General features: G+C 43.3%; 1 protein-coding gene across 4 annotated transcripts in view; it reads left to right on the forward strand.

The window, feature by feature from the left end:
• The first annotated feature begins 9,269 nt into the window (after positions 1 to 9,269).
• PITPNC1 (phosphatidylinositol transfer protein cytoplasmic 1) overlaps positions 9,270 to 20,403 on the forward strand; it is a 415,353-nt gene continuing 404,219 nt past the window's right edge. Inside the window, exon 1 of one of the 4 annotated variants that reach the window (XM_029599349.1) lies at positions 9,270 to 9,588. In XM_029599349.1, the coding sequence (XP_029455209.1) occupies positions 9,541 to 9,588 (48 nt within the window). In that variant the 5' untranslated portion in view covers positions 9,270 to 9,540. Of the gene's footprint in view, positions 9,589 to 11,858; positions 11,984 to 20,403 lie in introns of those variants that run through there. The other 3 variants (XM_029599348.1, XM_029599346.1, XM_029599347.1) reach the window with 3 other exon arrangements.

A 20,403-nucleotide genomic window follows, 5' to 3' on the forward strand; every position in this document is an offset into this window, starting at 1 on the left:
TGCATTAGAAGACTGTGTCTATAGGCTACAGAGACTTAGGGCTTCCTCACCCCCACAAGACTTGCCAAAAGTCCAGCGGGGCTCCGGGAGCGACCTCCTTTCACGCCGGCCGCCCGATCCCAATACTCAAAATGGCGCCGATCGCCGCCATTTTGAGACTCAAAATGGCGTCGATCGCCGCAATTTTGAGCCTCAAAATCGCCGTCCCGCCAATACTCAAAATGGCGCCGATCGCCTCGGCGATCGGCACCATTTTGAGTATTGGGATCGGGCGGCCGGCGTGAAAGGAGGTCGCTCCCGGAGCCCCGCTGGACTTTTGACAAGTCTTGTGGGGGTCAGGAGGCCCCCCCAAGCTGGCTAAAAGTCCCTGTGGGTCCAACGGGGGTCCCGGAGCGACCTGCCGTCCGACGCCAGGCCAGGACTCAAAATGGCGCCGATAGCCTTTGCCCATACTATGTCACAGGGGTTACCGGTGCCATTGGTCAGCTCCTGTCACATGGTAGGAGCACAAGATGGCACCGATGGGCATGTGACAGGAGCTGACCAATGGCACCGGTAGCTCCTGTGACAAAGGCTATCGGCGCCATGATGAAACTAGCACCGAGGGTGTGAGTGAGTTCCTGGACCCCACCGCTGGACCACCAGGGAGTTTTAGTAAGTCTTGGGGGGGTCAGGAGGGTGGGGGGTTGTAGTTAATTTAGTAGTAACGTATTTACAGATCGACAACTTATTGAATTCTCCATACTTCCGCATGAAATGGAATTGACCCCCCATGAATACGGATCGCGTACGCAACGAAAACTTTTTGCCTGCACACCTCTATCACATTGAGTGCTCTTCCATGATCCAGTTCTTTCGTCACATGCGTGTGTGTGTGGGGGTGTGTATATGAGTGTGTGTGTGGGGTGTGTGTGTGTGTGTATATATATATATATAAGAGAGGATGCCTGTGTGTATGAGATGGTGAGTGTACAGAAGAATGAGTGGGTGTGTCTGTAGGTGCGTATGTGTGAGAGGGTGCCTGTGTGCAGGGGTGGAGGTGGGAGTGAGAGAGAGAGAGAGGAAGTGTGTGTGTGTGTGTGTGTGTGTGTGTGTGGATGAGACAGGAATCCTGTATGAGAGATAAAGAGGAAGCATGTATGTGTGAGAGAGAGACGGAGGAAACATGTGTCTAACTTTTTCACACACACACAGACACACACACACTCTCAAGCTCTCTCTAACTCTCACCAAGCGTATATGTGTGTGAGAGACAGAGGGAGCAAATTTTGTTTGTGTCTGTGTGTCTGTGTCTGTGTGTGTGTACTCCCAGTTCACGGAAATCTCAGGGTGACAGGTATGGAGAGTGAGAGATTTTTTAAAATCCTTATTAGTTATAATTACTGGGTGTTATTTGATGTCTGCTATTTTGAAATATTTCATCAATGTTTAGAAAATTTTTAAAAATTTGAACAGGAATTTCTAATTATTGAATATTATTCTACTCAGCTGTTTTTAAATTTTTATTTTTTTAGTATGGTTTTACTCTTCTGATTGATTTATATTTCTTGATTGTATTGTTTTGAGGAATAGTGTTGCATTGCATACAGAATCTGGCTTGTGGTTTCCAGTTCAGTTTTTGTTTGCATCTGTGAGTGTGAGAGAGTGAGATAGAGGGAGCGTGTATGTGTGTGTGTGTCTGTGTTAGCGTGTGAGAGAGACACAGAGAAAGTATATGTGTGTGTGTCTCTCATACACACACATACACACTTGCTTTATCTCTCTCACATGCACACATGCAGACAAAAACTGAACTGAAATATAAATCAATCAGACTACAACTATCTTAGGATGACATATGGAGAGCGTGAGAGTTTTAAAATCCTTATTAGTTTTAATTATTGGGTGTTATTTGATGTGTCTGCTGTTTTGAAATATTTTTTCAATGTTTAGGAAATTTTAAAATTGTATATTGGGGGGTGCCAAAGAAGTATCTGCCCCAAGTGCCAAATACTCTAGGTACGCCTGAGGATGCTATACCATACATCCCCCTCCCCCCCAAATCCGTTTCCTCAATATGCTGAAGTTTTACCACCAGTGCTCTATTTAAAATGGAATATACAGTAACTTAGAAATGATTCTGCTCAGTGTGTAAGAATCAAACCTTTTTTGGATAGAAAGTAAAACTGTAGAACAAGGGGGTCATAATATGAAGCTCTAAGGGGGTCGAGTCAGCACCAGGAAGTGTTTCTTCACGGAAAGGATGGTGAACGCATGGGATGCCCTCCCGGAAGAGGTAGTGAGGACAAAGGTGATAATGGAGCTCAAAAGGGAATAGGATAAACACAGAGGATTCTTCATGGCTAAGTGATGGAGATGGAGAAAGGGTAACTCATGTTGGCCGGGGTAACTTGCACAGAGCAACAATTACTCTAAGAATAAACCAAAAAAATAAAAGATTGCTGGCAGATTGGATGGACCACTTGGGTTTCTTTCTGATGACATTTACTGTGTTACTAGATGTAAAAAGGGGGTTGAATTAGCACAGTTTTGAAATTTATGAGCAGTGGTGCCAGTCGTCAAGGCTTCAGCTCTGGTCTAGATGATTAGCTCACAAGTTTCAGACTTGTGCTAATTCATCCTCTTTTTGCATCCGTTACCAAGGGCTTAATTTGTGGCAGAACAACTCACAATGGGACCCAAGGAGGCAGAGCAGAGCTGGTGATGTAAATCAGTTCTGACGCCTTGCAGAAATGGTGGTGGGAGGATCATTTCTAGCCTCCCAGGCCCCAGAGAAAACAGAGCAAAGCATGTCGGAGATACATATACTGAGGCGAGAGCAGCAACATGGCCTTGATGGGGTTTTTTTTTTGCAATTTCCTGGCACAATTGAAAGGCCATGAGAGAGGATAGCAACGAGTGAAGGGGAATGAGGTGAATGCCTGTCAGCACCAGTGCTTCTCCTGTTACTGGGTGTGTTTGTATTTGCATAAATGTGTTTTTGTGTGTGTTTGAGAGAGAGAGAGAGAGTTCATGCCTGGCTTTGGCCCTTCCTCACTTCACACCCACCCCTGGCCCCACACTGCCTCCTCTCCCCACCCCTCCAAAGTTCCACTTAATTTTTGTCTACAAATGAAGCCCTGCATACCTGAATATTTCTATCATATCCACCTCTTCCTCCCCCGCCTTTACTTCACACCTTTGTACAGCTTTGAACACAAACTACCATTATCCTAACCATCAGAATGTAACCTGTAATTAACCTGCATAAGGGCTGATGTAATAAGGGGCGCTAACATTGGCACGGGTTTTTATTCCTGTTTTAGTGCGCATTTCTCCGCAGTAAGTTAACTCTGGTATTTAACAGGAGTTTTAACAGCTAAAAAATGCACGTTAAACCAGGAGTAAAAAACCAGTGCTAGAATTAGCATGGGTCCATACAAAACCTATGTAACAGAAGGCAAAGCTGTTCCCCAGCAATGCAAAGAGGTGTGTTAAAGGGCAGAGAGCTTAAAGCACATTTTTTTAATGTTGGAAACTTAACTCCTGGGTTAGAGCAGGAGTAAAACTTGACTCACATTTCTGGTGGCCATGATATACTATTGCTGTGCCCAGTGTGGTAGTATCTAGCTGCTTCTATCAGACTGGGCACATCTCTAGAATAACTTTGGCCGCCAGAAATGTGAGTTTACCCCACTTCTGACCCAGGAGTTTAATTTACAGTGTAAGCTCTTGAAATGAGCGTATTGTTTAACCGTAGTTCTCCATCCCAGGGAGCTTGCAATCTGTTCAGCTACCTGCGAGTGCTCACTCCAGAGAGAAAATTCTTGCATTCAAGGCTATTTTGGCAAGGAATGGCATGCAAAATCAAAGCATAAGCTCTCTGGGGTGGGCACTACAACTAGCTTAACAAAGCATAAACTATTGGGTGGGGGCACCTGCAGCTGACCAGGATGCCAAAGTCAGGTGCACAGCATCTAAGTGCATACTGTTCAACTGAAGGTGCCAGAGCGTATGCTTTGATGTTTCTTGCCGTGCCTTGCCAAAATGGCACTGCATCCCAATTTGTGGATATATTCTCTTTTCAAGGCATTGGTTTACCAAAATACATGCTGAAAGCTTTACAAAGATTATAAAATGCTGCTGGGCAAATGATTACTCATGAGAGATCATATCACCACATTACTGAGAGATCTTCATTGGCTATGGCTTGCCTCGAGGGTTCTATACAAAACTCGAATGTTAGTCCATAAACTTGTGGCAATGGAGTCGTTACTGTGGACAAATGCCTTGTTCCATATACTGTATGTAGTCCATCTTGAGCTTTACAGTCTTTGCTAGATGTGCCTTCTATTTCTCAGACATGGCTTGCTGAGGCAAGAGAAAGAGCCTTTCAGTTGTGGCTCTTGCCCTTTGGAATACTATTTCGCGAGAATTGTGTCTCATGAGCTGTACAAAGACATTCAAAGTTATGCCGAAGGCGTACCTTTTCAGACTGGCATTGGATTGAATCGGGGAGGATCAGAAACCTGTAACTCTGATATTGTATTTCTATTTCATTTGTTTTTGTTTCATTGTTTTGAATTGAATTGAATTATGCATGTTTTGTTGTAAACTGCCTAGGGCAGTGACTAACTCTGGTCTTCAAGAGCCACAAACAGGCCTGGTTTTCAGGATATCTATAATGAATATGCATGAGATAGATATGCATACAATGGAGGCAGTGCATGCAAATCTATCTCATGCATGTTCATTGTGGATATCCTGAAAACCTGGCCTGTTTGTGGCTCTCGAGGACCAGAGTTGGCCACCCCTACCCTAGGGCTTCAGAAAAGATAGTATATAAACTTCAATAAATAAATATGTAAACATTGACAAGGAATGGCAAGTAAAATAAAAGAATAAGCACTCTAGGAAAGCACCTATATTTAGATGAACAAAAGCACAGGTTGTCTGGGTGGACACCAATAGCTGAATAATACACACTTTAGCACTGTGTGCGTACTATTCGACTGTTCAGGAAAACAAAGAAAACATGTGACTGGTGCCTGCCTCAGAGAACTTACACTGCAAATTTAACTCCTGGTTTACAGTGGAAATGAAACTCCTTTCATCTGAGGTGGAGTAAACTCACATTTCTGGTAGTCAGAGTTGTCTTTTGTTGAGCCCAATGTGGTACTCCACTGCAGACCCAGGAAGGACTTAAATTCGCAATATAAGTACTTTTGGGCTGGAACCTACAGGGGAACAATGTGTAAGCTCTCTGGGGCAGGCACCTACTGATTAACAATATGCCAAAGTCAGGATGCACAATACTAACTTGCATACTGTTCACCTGAAGGTGCCTGCCCCAGAAAGCTTATGTTTTGTCCAGCTGCAGGTGCAAGCCCAAGAGAGCTTACACTGGAAATGTAACTCCTTTCATCTGAGGTGGAGCAAACTCACATTTCTGGTGACCAAAGTTATTCTATTACAGTGTCCAGAAAAGAGGTAGAGAGAGTTGGCAACTCTGACACTCAAAGAGCATTAAACTGAGTGATTACTGATCCTACAAAGAAAGCCCAAATAAAAAGTTATCACATGCATCTGTTGTGACGGCCGGCCACGAGTTCCGTGGCCGGTCCTGCTCACCTTCTTACTGAGGCCCTGCTGGCTGCACGCGACCTCACGACGCGCTGGAAGTGCCGCCGCCGCCGTCCCTCCGGGCTTGTCTGGCGGTCGACGCGTCCCCTCCGAGGCCGTGACACTTCCGGGATTTCCCTAGCACGCGCGTGCTCCTCCTCTCAGGACTTAAAGGCGCCGCGGCGCGCTAGGGCTGCCGGGCCCGCCCGGATGACGTCACGGGCCCAGCCTTATTTACATGAAACACACTTCATAGTCTCTTTAACTACATCTATGCAGCAAATGTGACAGCGATATGATTCAACATAACACCATGAGTGCCACTGGGACAGAGGTGGAGACACCCCTTTGAGTGCTGCACATGTTTGGAGTAAGACCCCTTCCCATCCCAAATCTGCACCCTTGGAGGGCCCTCCCCCCACCTTGCTTTTGCACCTAGGGACACATACCAGGCAAATGTATAAGAACATAAAACATGCCATACTAGCTTAGACCAAGAGTCTTATCGAGCTCAGCATCCTGTCTCCAATAATGGCCAATCCAGCTCCATTCCATATTGCTTAATCCCAAGGACAAGTAATGGTTTCCCCCTTGTCTACCTGGCTAGTAAATGTTTATGGACTTTTCTTCCAGGAACTTGTCCAAAACCCTTTTAAAGCCTTGACCACATCCTCTGGCAATAAATTCCACAGCTCGATTGTGCACTGAGTTTAAAAAAATACTTTCTCCAATTTGTTTTGAAACTGCTACAAATTAGTTTCATGGAGTGTCCCCTAGTCCTTGTGCCATATATAAGAGTAAGTAGCTGTTTCCTATTATCTGTTCCACCCCACTCAAGATTTTTTTTAAACCTCTTAGCATATCCCCTCTGTTGTCTTTCCTCCACACTGAAGAGCCCTTCCCAACCTGTTTAGTCTTTCTTCAAAAGGGAGCCATTCCCTCCCTGCTATCATTTTTGTTGCCCTGACTAGCAGAGGGAAGTTGCCATTTAATGTTACTGGAGGCATGAAATTCCTGCAGTGACATCACTGCACTTCCATATATGGAGGCACATTCCTGCCATTACATCAGAAGTTAGGGATGTGCAGCAGGGACGGATTTGTTCCATTCGGTTTTTGTATTCATCGGGACCCAAATCTGTTGCATCCGTTCTCAGGGGACCCCGATCCGTTCATTAGCTACATATGTATTCGTTTCCCAAAAAAATCCCCCATCCCAACCCTTTAAATTTAATTAACTACAACCCCCCACCCTCCTGACCCCCCCCCCCCCCAAGACTTGCCAAAAGTCCCTGGTGGTCCAGCGGGGGTCCTGGAGAGATCTGCACTCTGGCTGTTGGCTGCCGATATTCAAAATGGCACCGATAGCCTTTGCCCTTACTATGTCTCAGGGGCTACCGGTGCCATTGGTCGGCCCCTGTCACATGGTAGGAGCAATGGACGGCCGGCGACTTCCGTTCCTGCTTCCCCTTGGCTTGTCTTCCTGGTTCCTGACTTCGGTTTGTTCTCCAGGATCCTGCTTCGCTGCCCGTCTTGACTCCTGGCTTGTCTCTGGTCTCTGCTGTCTGCCCCGACTCTTGGTCTGTTTCCACGTTTTGTCTCTCTGCTGCCTGCCTCGACTCGGACTTCTCTTTGGACACCATTTCCAGGAGACCCCACCTAAGTCCAAGCGGCTCGGGTCCCCAAGGACTCCTCTCGGGGGGGACCTCGGGCTTCCAGTGGTGAAGATCCTGTTGGTCTCCTGGCTCCGGCTTCTCTCTGGACTCACGACTTCCGGGATTCTCTTCGGACTCTCGTCCCCAGTTGACCACACCTAAGTCCAAGCGGCTGGGGTCCCCAAGGGCTCCTCCCGGAGGGACCCGAGGCGATTAATAAATTTTAATAAAATGAAAAAAAAAAATCTCTGGTCTCCAGTGGTGAAGATCCTGTTGGTCCCCTGGTTCGGGTCCGCCTCCCGGCTACGACTCCGCTGTGGGCCTCCCCTCAGCGCTGCATCATCATCTTCTAGCCGGCCCAAGGGTCCACAATCATAATAGAAGCCAAGTTTCAACTTGATGGGATTAAGTAAATCAAATGCAAGTGCACAGAAATTTAAAATATGTTGCTTCCAAAATCACCAGGCTCTTGTGGTAAATAATTACAGAGTTCATTTACAATAAAGTGGGGTTTTTGGTTTTTTTTTGTTAATAATGTTAAGTAAGTAATAGTACACAGCATTAAATAAGGTTGACATTCTAGTGCTGGAAAGCACCGGGCCAAGGCAAATATATCAATATCATTTACTGCACTACCCGTAGTGTATTAGTACACTTATAAAATGCCTTGGGCCCAAAAATGTAACTTTTATAAAAAGATATTTCATTTGTTAGTGTTCATTCATTAGACCTATTTGAAATCTCAATGAAGCCAGTGCACACTGTGACATCATCATGCATGGTTAAAGCTGACTTGCCATTGGTTGGGGGCCTTAGAATATATTTATTGATTGCAAATCAAAGGCTTTTTATTCCGGGGCATGCCATGCTCTCTGACCATGTTTATCCTGGATTTTTGCACACTGCCCAGTAGTTGTAGATTAAGAACCTCTGACCGTGTGCCTCTCACATGGGGCACATGTATGTGTGTGCGAGGGCTTCACGCAAAGCCAGTCCTTTGTTTAATGCCCACTGGGTGATCTCTGCTAGCTTAACCTATTTTGACCCAGTGGGAGAGGAGTCCTTTGTTCTTGGAGGCAGAGTGTCATCAGCAGATGAATCACTTCTTTTTTTTTTCCTAGAGATAAATATCTTTATTGCTGGAGGCTGCTCGGCAAGACCTTGCTCTGGCTGGGAGGGTAAGGGGGGCATGAGATTATAGTGGAAAAAAAAAATCATTTTGGGATGGTTTGTTTATACTGCACTTGTTGAAGTCAGAGAAGCTGTTTGTGGGTTTCACATTACATTCCTTGAAATGAACCAGAAAAAAAAGAAAAAAGCCCAGCCCCCTTGTCTGATGCCGGCGGCTGGAAGCAGACCTGCTGTTTTGTTTAAATTCTCCACATTCTTTGGTCTGCGATTTTCCGATTGGTACGAGGCTCACATCCTTCCTCCCGCTGCTGATGTCAGACCCGGGCTTGCTGGCTGCGGCGGAGGCTCCTGCACACTGCTACAACTAAGAACTCCGACTCCCTGCAGCTACGGCACCGGGGGAGGGGGATTGGTTTTAAGTCGTAAAAAAAAAAAAACCAAAACCAAAACCAAAAAAACCAAACAAAGAATCGGAGGGTGGAAAAAGAGCCCCCCGTTTCCCGGGCAGATAGATTGGCTTTCCCCGAGGACTTTTCACTTCGGCGTGGGGCAGGAGAGCGCGGCTTGTGTCTCTTCTCACCTCTGTGCAAGGAGACGGCCGAGCCTTTGTCTGGAAGTGGCAAAGCATCTCGCTGGCTCGCGCGCTGTGCTGCGCCGGCCCCGGCGCCCGGGCGGCTCGGCTCTGAAACCCGTCGGCGGAAGGCATGTCTTGATGGCTGCAGCACCGTCCTTTTAGCACGTTGCCCACCCCCCCGCGGATGTTTCCACTTGGCTTTCGATCTCGCTGGCGTTGGGGGGGGGGGGGGGGGGAGTTGCGATTATCTCTGCATTGATCGGAAAGACACGCCAGATTTCCGGGGGGGGTGGGGGGTGAGGTGGGTGCGTGTGTTTGGAGGTGGTTTTTTTTTTTTTTTTCCCCTCGTGTGTGTTGAAATTCACATGATCTAAATCTATAGGAAGATCCGTCAAAGGAGCATTTTTTTCCCCCTCTTGGCGTGCCAATCCTCCTTGATGGTTGTTTTATAACGCACTATTCAGCAGAAACTGGAGGATTGATTACTTAATTGCACTGCTCTGGTCCTTCTTCAGAATAAATCGCTTTAAAAAATAAACTGATTTCAGAGACGCTTTTTATTGTCCAAGGAAAAAGGACTATGTTGTTGAAAGAGTACCGGATCTGTATGCCTCTGACAGTGGAAGAAGTAAGTGAAACGATCTGTCTTGTGACCTTATGTTAGTAATACTAGGAAATATTTAAGTAGAAACAGGGCCAGATGTACAAAGCATTTTTCCCCCATATACATAAAAATTTGTGAAACCCCGAATACCTCTAGAGTGTAGACTGTAATTATCGCAGCTTGCATGAACCAATTAACCTAGCCAAAGTATGTTTCCCTTTCTGCAATAAACTTTCCTTGGAATAACAAAGCAGAGGTTGTATATTTCCATTACACCAGAAGGGAGTCATTCTTAAAACGGGGCTCAGTGGCCACAGTGTTTCATTCAGGACTAGGTCAATGAAACACAAGACGTGGACTTCTGGATCAGGAATGAGTAAAATGTTTTGAGGGAATTTTAGCCCAAGGGACATTTTATTTTCGAAGATACTGAACATTCGCATTACAACATTCTGCATTGTGGTTGAAATCAGTGCTTTTTGCATCCTTAGCTAGCCTTCGGCCGGTCTAATATAGGTGTGGCTACGAATGAGATGGGCTTTTTGTTGCTTTCTGGCGGTGTACGGTCACGGTGTGAAAAGAATAACTTGATTCCGGTTTATTGACTATGGGTTTGCGTAGGATTCCAGTCGGTACTGAAGCGAGACTCTCCCGAATTGTAAATGGTTTCATAGTAACAAAGGTTTCATATTGTTTCTCCCACGGCGTTGGACAGAGCTGAACTCCTGTGCATCGCAATCTGCCTGCCCTTAAGCCTTCCTTTAAGTTTTTGTTCTTTTCTATAAGGTGTCATTTCATAGGAAATTCGCATTATTAGCCACGAGGTGGCGCTTTGAATACTTTTGTTTAGTCTTTCAGGTGTATTTTTTTTCCTCCTCTTCCCCACTCTGCACGTGCTTTGACAGGAATAATATTACAATTATCTTCTATATCAGAACTGTAAATCGTGCGTCACAGCTTAGTATTTTAATTGTAATATGTTTATTTCCGAAGACCAATATTGGAAATCTATATGGAAGGAAATGTTCGCAAAAAAAAAAAAGTTTTTATATTTGGCCTTTATAATGCATAGAAATAATATAAGAATGGATATTACTTTTAAAGCTAGCTCAATATAGTCTTTTACGAACATCTCATTACCATAGACGTGCATGAAAAGTTCCCAGTGAGCTTGCACCTGTACTTGATATTTAAAGAACAAATTATGTCTGCTCTGTGTAGATAGCTTTTTGACGTTAGGTAATAGTTTGTACTGAGAAAAATGTTTTTAGTGGAATAGAATAGATGGTGAACAAACTCAGGGCTCTCATAAATGCTGCATTTGTGCTACTCTTCCCCTCATCCTCCTTTCTCTCTCTTTTTATGGTACCTTGGGCATGACTGCTCAAAGGGTCATTAAAAAATACATTGCGCTGGTGACAAACAAGGGCACATTCTGGAATTTCCAGAAATTCAGATACTTTTTTTTTTTTAATGGGGGGGGGGGGGCATTCATCCCTGATAGTGGATTAAAGGCATAGCCTGTACAAAGCAACATAGCTAATAGTTAGGTGGTCTTTAATAAACTATATATACAATTCAGTAGTGTGTGCACCCCTCCTGCAGCATGTTTTCCAATTTCTAGTCATTCATTGCTTCATGTATAAGGGGGATGAAAGAGAAGGACACTGGATATGATGTAAAATGAGCTGCTGTTTAGAGAAGTACAGTTATAGAAGCTTATAAATTAATCACAGATACATTAATCACATTCTCTAGCTGAGAGCTTGGCTCTGTTTGTGTGAAGAGCCAGGCTAGTGCCTCAGCACCAGTGGCTGGGTGGCAGTGATGTGTATTGCAGTCTGTCTGTAATCTCCACGTTCTGTTCCTGAGTTCAGCCACTCATTCACTTATTCTTTAGGTCTGTTGGCGGTGGGGAAAAGCCACAGAGGCAGCATTAAGAGACCTTTTGTGTATGTGTTGCGGAGGGACAGGGGGAATGGCCATTGCTACCTGGGGTTAAATGGTGGAGTGAGAAATCAAGTTAAAGTAAGTAAATCACTAGGAATAGTCTTATACTGATTCACTGGGCGGGTCTGCGTTATGAAAGGTCTGCCTCTGTTTCTGTTAACTTTTCATAAATATGGCCCTGGCTGTATGTTTACAGATGCTGTGATAATTAATTAGGCTAAGCTTGTGTGGTTTCTAAAATGAGACTAGACTTTAGGCTGAGCCTTGGCTTCAAGGCCGGAGCAGAAGGAACAGCTCGGCACTGACGTCGCAATGAAAGCTGTTTCCTAGTCCTGTGACAGTTGGCTTCTGAACTAATTAAGAGAGAGAGAGAGAGAGTAATGATATTTTAGAGATTTCTTCAAACTGCGGGAGGAGGGGAAGGCATCGTAGAGATCATATGTGCTGGAGAAAAGTCGTAGGACTTCTTGTGAGTAGCCACCACCATTTTCAGAGAAATTATCTGTCTTTTTGTTTGTGTGTGCATCATTGTGCTAAAACCGGTATGTTTAGCTTCTGTATCCTTTTTTGTCACCACAGTTTATTAGAAAAATGGGAATTTGCCTGCACAATTAACATCTTTTTCCTGCCCAGTTCTCACAGGCACACCACAGGTAAGGATCTGGCCTGACACACGCTTTGCAACTAGGCACTAAAGGAATTAGGCAGCCACAAAAGACTGACTACACAGAAGAAAAAAATCACTCTTTTGCATAGTTTGCACCTTTAAAGAGCAATATGCAAGGTTGTGAGGAATTCAGATTGCTGGATCAGATACCATCCCCTGCTCTCTTATCCCTTGTACAGTTGCGCTTTCTTGGAGAGTAAAGACAATGGACTGTTTTGAGCAGGGGCAGGACTGAGAGAGAGAAGGGGGTTTGATTTCCACCAATTCTTTATTTAATTGATCTCATTAGAAAGCACATAGTAATGCCAGATGGTGTCTACTGGGACATACAGAGTGAGCCAGCTGTCATTCTTGACATAATAGCAGATCCAGTATTTGTGAGGTAATCTTATGAATCTCTCGCTAAACACAGCCATGACTGCTCCCAGGGATTCTGCAGGATTGCCAAGTATACCGTTTACATGAATTTGAGCATAATGGTTACCAGTAATAATATATTTAACTGATACAGCATGAGTATTGCTGCTTGCCATGCATATAGCTGGAATCTTGCAAAGTACACAAAGGATACAGCCTCTTTTTTTTTTACAGTGGTTATAAATATTTAACTTTGTGTGCTTGATGGGCTGCCAGGTATGAAGAGAAAGCAGTTTACACTGCATTCAAAGCAAAAGCTAGGAAGCCTAATTGTATTTATTACAAACTGCTGGTAGTCTCTTGGAACTTATCGAACCCCCAATAGCGGCTGCATTTTTGATGAGTTGATTCTGTCCCAGCTTTCACAGGGCTGTGGTGCCTGTGACCCGCAAAGCTGACGCTTAAATGAAAGAAGTTAAAATGTCCACAGGCTGTTGTGGGTAATATTCAGCCACTGGCCAGATTGCAAACGTAGGCCTGGATTTATCGAAATGCACTAAATATCGCATGTGATAGGAAAAGCGGCATGTTTTATGGTTATAGGCAGTTTATCGCAAAGTGCGCTATCTTAGCGCTTTGCATAGGTATTAGTGCAAACTGCAATAACTTTTTCACACTTTGCAATAAGTGCCAGAAATGTTGTATTTCCTGTGTACAACCAGTGGGGGGACAATTTTAAGCTGCCTAGCTATCAGGGCCATTCTACAGAGAGAGAGAAAGAGAGAGAGAACGAGCCTAGCTATAATACTCTCATACTAGGTAGGTATTTATACCTCTATATGAGGCCTACCTAGTGAGGAAACTCACACAAAGATGAGATTTGTGCAGTGTTCTCTCAACCTAGCTTGATGGACTCTCTACCTGGGTAATATCAAGCTAGGTTGAGAGAACTTTGCACAAATCTCATCTTTGTGTGAGTTTCCTCACTCCGAAGGTCATCAAATCTTAACAAGAGAGCACTGTTCCATTCGTACGTGTCACTTTGAATGTCAAAGTGGCCCCTAACCCCTACAATAATACCTAAACCTCACCTCAAGTGACTAGATAGGCCTCATATAGAGGTATAAATGCCTTCCTAGTATGAAGGCATTATGTCTGTCTGTCTGTCTGTCTCCCTCCATAAAACAGCATTTGTGAACAAACTGTATGTGTTAAAGGTGTTTTTTTTTTTCATGCAAAAATGCCATATAGCACATTGATAAATGACTTCCTTAGCTAGATAAACTTATCCAACTAACTTGGCAGGATATTCAGTGGTGCAGCTGCGCCACTGAATATAGACAGCTGCCTTAAAGATAGCCACATAAGTTTATCCAGCTAACTTTAGGACTACTCTACAGCATGACCAGAACTAGTTGGATAATTTATATGGCAAACTTAACTCTGCTGAGAAATCCCGAAATACCCTACATTTTCTAAAGTCAGCCTTTAGCTAGATAACTCATAGAAACATAGAAATGATGGCAGAAAAGAACCAAATGGTCCATCCAATCTGCCCAACAAGCTTATGGTAGCACCAGCCACACCATACAGGTCTCCCTCACAATCGGGCCGATACAGTAAAGTGCACTCTGGCGGAGCGGACTGTTAGCCCACGTTTGGCTGCACGTTTTTGACGCGCTATTTTTACCCCTTATACAGTAAGGGGTAATAGCATGTCAAAAACGTGCGGCCAACCCCCCCCCCCCCCCCCCCCCCCCGAAACTAATAGTGCCCGCAACATGCAAATGCATGTTGATGGGCCTATTGGTTATTCCCGCGCAATTCAGAAAGTAAAATGTGCAGCCAAGCCGCACATTTTACTCTCAGAAATTAACTCCTGCCAAAGCAGGCGTTAATTTCAGCCGGCACTGGAGAAGTGTACAGCAGAAAAAACTGCTTTTCTGTAAACCCTCCGACTTAATATCATAACGATATTAAGTCGGAGGCCCCAAAAATAAAAAAAAATTAAAAATCTGCCCGCGGCCCGTGGGTTGGACGACAGGCGCTCAATTATGCTGGTAAAATTGAGCGTCGGCTGTCAAACCCGCTGACACCGCCGCTTCTGTCAGGAGGTGCTAGGGACGCGCTAGTGTCCCTAGTGCCTCCTTTCACCGCGAGCCCTCATTTGCATTTTTTGTTTTTCTGAATCGTGTGCCCAGGAGAGCAGGTTTCCCTGTATCGGCCGGTGTTGTATCACTGGGGAGTGGCAACTGCCATGCCGTACAAGTTACCCCATACGTAGTTTACAAAACCGTTAAAGTCAAGGCCTTTCTTAGTTGCTGTCTGAGTCCAATTCCCCGTTATCTCTTGCCGTTGAAGCAGAGAGTAATGTTGGAGTTACATCACAAGTATAAGACTTATTGGTTAACAGTAGTAACAGCTGCATCAGCAAGTTACCCCATACTTGTTTTTCCAGACTGTAAAATTCATGTCCTTGTTGGCTGCTGTCCGAAACTAATTCCCCTTTTCCTATTTTCCCCCTGCCATTAAAGCAGAAAGCAATAATGAGTTGCATCAACAGTATGAAGCTTGTTGGTTAAGGGTAGTAACCACCACACCAGCAAGTTACTCCCATGTGCTCTTTTCCTCATTAACACCAGGAGTTCTTTATTGATCACAGAACGTAATAAAAGCCCGACTCAGGTCGAGTTTCGCTCTTAGAGCTGCTTCAGGGGCTAGCAAGATAAACATATATGGAAACATGTAAATACAAATAGAGAACATATAACCATATGTACATAATTGAATCATATAAAATAATATAAAATAATATAAATTGAGGAAAAACAGATATAAAAAATTTAAAAAATGACAAACTTAATCACAAAAACATAGTCAAAACGAACAATGTGTTAATCAACCGTGGTCTACAAAATCTTTATAAATAATTAATATCTATGTGAGTAAAACCTTGTAGACCACGGTTGATTAACACATTGTTCGTTTTGACTATGTTTTTGTGATTAGGTTTGTCATTTTTTAAATTTTTTATATCTGTTTTTCCTCAATTTATATTATTTTATATTATTTTATATGATTCAATTATGTATGTATGGTGTATATGTTCTCTATTTGAATTTACATGTTTCCATATATGTTTATCTTGCTAGCCCCTGAAGCAGCTCTATGAGCGAAACTCGGCCAGAGTCGGGCTTTTATTACGTTCTGTGATCAATAAAGAACGCCTGGTGTTTATTGATCCTTTTTCCTTTGGTCGCTACTGCAATATTGGATCAATTTCCGGTTTGTTTTTTTGGACCTTCTCTTCTCCTCATTTCCATCCTCTAGCCTTTAGGGATCTACAGTGTTTATCTCATGTCCCTTTGAAATCCTTCACCGTTTTTGTCTTCATCACCTCCTCTTCAAAAGCATTCCAGGCATCCACCACCCTCTCTCCGTGAAGAAATATTTCCTGACGTTGGTTCTGAGTCATCCTCTCCAGAGTTTCATTACGTGACCCTTAGTTCTAGTGCTTTCTTTCCAATGGAAAAGGTTTGTCGATTGTGCATAATTAAAACCTTTCAGGTATCTGAAGGTTTGTATTGTATCTCCCCTGCACCTCATCTCCTCCAGGGTATACATATTTAGGTCCTTCAAGCTCTCCTCATAAGTCATTTGATGGAGATCCTTTACCATTTTTGTCGCCTTTCTCTGGACCCCCTCCATCCTGTCTCTGACCTTTTTGAGATAACTCAGAAGTTATCCAGCTAAGCTAAATGCTGCTGAATGTAGACCTCTTACTTTTTAGGGAGATGTGTGAAAACATTGTTTAAATATGGTGTGCAGTTCCTTGAATAAGAACGGAGTGTGGTTTATCCATTACATAACATACATGTTAAGGACACCACAGCTAGGGCTGGAGTTCTGATGATGGATTTGAATATAGTTGCTCACCTTTCCAAACTCATGTTAAAGGTGAGCTGCAATCAGGTACTGTTAGGTATTTTCCTGCCCCAGGTGGCTTACAGTCTAAGAGTGATTTGCTAAGGCTTTTCTTCCATTCTGTGTCTATGGGGAAAAAAAGCTTAGTGAATCAGGCATGTTGTTAGCTCTTGGCTGTGGAATACCTTTTGTAATTTGCAATCAGGACGAAATGAAGACTGGGGTCAGTACAGTGGCCTGGTTACTGTGGGCAATGAGAAGTCTATCTGCAGGAACAGATGGGATGATATAATCTGTAGAAGGGCTGTGGCCTCTCATGTCACTTTCTTTCATAATAAATGCTTCCTGTTAAGATTTTTGCATTGTATAAATATGAAGAAGTCCAAATATTCCTGCGTAAATGAATCACTAAATTCAGACTGGTCTGTCTTATGAAAGACACATTGCTTAAGAACCAAACGTACACGTATGTATGCTTGATAAACGAGATCCACTGAAGTTTAATGTTTTCTTATCCTCCCTGCTGGTCACTTGCATGTACGATGAATGAGTAGGCAACCTGGCTGAGATTTATAGATCAGTGGAGTATAAATTTTATAAATGAAATCATTAAAACTTACTGGTTATACAGCCTAAACTATCACTATTTACTTTCACTGCTCGGTTAGGTAATCATCAAAGAGTTTGGCCTTCTGCCAGCTCTCCTCCCGGGCAAGCAGAACAAGGTTTTTATTATATAGTTCAAAGTATTTTACATCACTCTTGGTTGATCCTTTTGACAGGAATAATACATAGCAAGAGCCTCAACAATGGAGTGGCTTATCCAAAACGTGGTTTTCATTTTGCCATTATTGTGTTGCGGTTAGGGCCTCAGTTATTCCATCCATGAGTACAGTAGGTGGTGGGGCAGGGCCCTTCCCAAGACTTCTTGCGTGGTGAATTCAGAAGGGGTTATTTGCTTGCGTTCATTCTGTGGCTTGCAAAGTTAAATATTTGCAGCTATGACCAGCTCTTGGAAAAGGGGCTGGCCCCATGCCTTGGCAGGAGTGCTGCTCCCTTTGGGCAGGCAGTGATCTGACAGCTTGCAAGGCTGGGGAAGAGGGGAAAATCGGATAGCTACAGGTGACCTCCCTACGGGCCAGAGGAAACAAGGGATCCTTTTGCACTCGTGAGAAGGTTTCCATTCCAGCTCTTCGCCTGGCTCCTGGTTAGCACGCTATGATGGGCAAAGGAGGGTGGAAGGAGAGAAGGGAGAGGTACAGTGAAACAAACGCCCAAAGTTTTTGTTATGCCAGATCAGGATTCCAAGGCCACTTTACCTTCCTTGCACAGTATCACTGGCATCATCTTTGACAGCATTACAGAGAAGATTATTGTTCGACTCTGGCGGTGGCATGCGAAGAGAATGTGTGCCCGTGTATTAGAATTCTGCTTGTTTTCTGCCACCTATACACTCTCTAATCCAGCTGTTTTATTTGATGACAGAGATGGCGGATGTGTGTGCAAGTAATTTGCTGGGATGATAATTATATAAATGGATTAATAGAAAGATCAAGCATTAGGGCAAGATACTGAAAGCCTGATCTATAGATCTGAATTATCTTTCCATTGTGTTGTAATTCCTTTATTTTCCGGGCTGGACCTCTAAGTTGCTGCTGTCCCTGACTGACTATGTGAAAGAAAAAAACTCCTTCCAAACCAAAAAAAAAAAAAAAAGAAATCTTAGATTTTATTTTTAACATTTACCTTTTATTAGCATTTAAACAACCATTCTGGCAAGGTGTATGAAAAGAGTAATCCAACCATGGCTAAGCACAGAAATGCCCAGTACCGTTCTGTTCTACTTATTCAGGTATAAAGTGCTTATCCCACAGAGCTGTGCTAAGTAGCCCACCCAGAGCCTACTGCTGCAAGATAAAATAGGACTAGAAAGAGAAAAATGAAAAGGAACTACGGCTGCCCGACAGTCCAAACGCTAGCCTGCAATCTCTGAAGTCCAGGAGAGGTCTTTACAAGGCTATGTGGCTGATTGTGAATAAGTGAAAAGTAAAACAAGTCAATGAACAGCTGTTGGTGGTGGGGGGGGGGGGGGGGGCGGGGGTGAGGAAGAGAAGATTGGAAATGTCAAAGACCTTTCAAACCACCTGTAAATAAAATCATTAAAACTTGCTATCACTATTTACTTTCACTGCTCGGTTAGGTAAGAGTTTTGTCTTCTGCCAGCTCTCCCCCGGGCTAAGCCTAGTGGTTAGAGCAGCGGGCTATGACCCAGGAAACCAGGGCTGTTGCTCCTTGTGACCTTGGGCAAGTTGCCTCACCAATCTCTTAGCATTCTTTGATGGCATAACTATGTGGGTAAGAGTGAGCCGGTTGATACAGTGTACCTGGATTTTCAGAAGGCATTTGAAAAAAACATGCCACATGAGAGACTGCTTGGGAAATTACAGAGTCATGGGATGAGAGACAATGTCCTGTTGTGAATGAATAAACGCACCGTACTCAGAAACGATCCATAAAAGTGAGGTGATTAGATTTGCAGATGACACAAAATTATCCAAAGTTGTTAAAAGAGCAGTAGCTATGAGGAATTTCAAAAGGACCTTGCAGGACCAGGAGACTGAGCATCTAAGTGCAAAGTGATGCACATAGGAAAAAAAAAAAAATCTCAACTGCAGGAACACAATGCTGGGTTACATATTAGGAATCACCATCCTGAAAAAGGACTCTGGAGTCCTTATGGACAATACTTTGAAATCCTCAGCTCAATGTGCAGCAGTGGTCGAAAAAGCAAATAGAATGTTAAGTATTATTTAAAAAGAAATGGAGGATTAAGGAGAATATCACACTGTTTCTATCATAATTTTAAAATAACCTGCCTGAATAATGGGATACAGCCATTATGGATTTAGCCATGGAAAGTCTTGTCTCACCAATCTGCTACATTCTTTTGAAGGCATGAATAAATATGTGGATAAAGGTAAGCCAGTTGATATAGTGTATCTGGATTTTCAGAAAGCGTATGACATCATGCCTCATGAGAGACTCTAAAAAAATTAAAAAGTCATGGGATAGGAGGCAGCATTCTCTTGTGGATTGAAAAATGTTAACATTTAGAAAACAGAGTGTAGTGTTAAATGGTTTTAATGCTGTTAAATCTGAAATCGTCATGTGATCTAAAACCAGAGATCCCCTGATAACCTGTCTATTAATGCTAATGGTCATTCCATCCAGATTTCTTCCACAATTAAGTAGCTTATTGATACTCATTTATTTGTGGCTCCACATGTAAAAAATTTGATTCATGCAGGTTATTTTAAAATTTGTTTATTGAAACATTTAAAGCCCTTATTGGAACCTGATGATTTTGGATCAGTTTGGCAAGCTTTATTATTTTCAGGACTAGATTATTTCAATTCCTTACTGTTGGGTCTCCCAAACTCAGCAGTACGACTTTTGCAACTCTTAGAGAACTCTGCTGCTCGTCTGTTGACTGGACAGAGAAAGTTTGACCATATTACTTCTGTCTTGGAAGCCCTACATTGGCTCTCAAGTTACTGCCAAATTGGATTATAAAATTGTGATGTAATTTCACAAATTGATAATGAAAACGAAGGTTTCCTGGCTTGGTGCAGCGCTAAGAATTTATACACCTTTACAAAATCTTTGTTCTCGGGACAAAGGCCTGTTAGAAGACCTTCCCATTCAATACACTCATCTAGGTGAGGTGCGGGACCAAGCATTGTCAGTTGCTTGTCTCATCCTTTGGAACAAAATGCCTGAACATTTAAGGACTCTTACTACTACAAAATACTTCAAAAAAGACCTAAAGACATGGCTATTCCAAAGCAAGTTTGATGGGGCACCCATAAAGAACTCATTCATCCAGGCTTTTTACATTCTTATTTTTTTTTTTTCATATATGTTTATTAAGATTTTAACAA

Source organism: Rhinatrema bivittatum, chromosome 4, assembly GCF_901001135.1.
Source record: "Rhinatrema bivittatum chromosome 4, aRhiBiv1.1, whole genome shotgun sequence".
In the NCBI taxonomy this organism is placed as follows: Eukaryota; Metazoa; Chordata; class Amphibia; order Gymnophiona; family Rhinatrematidae; genus Rhinatrema; species Rhinatrema bivittatum.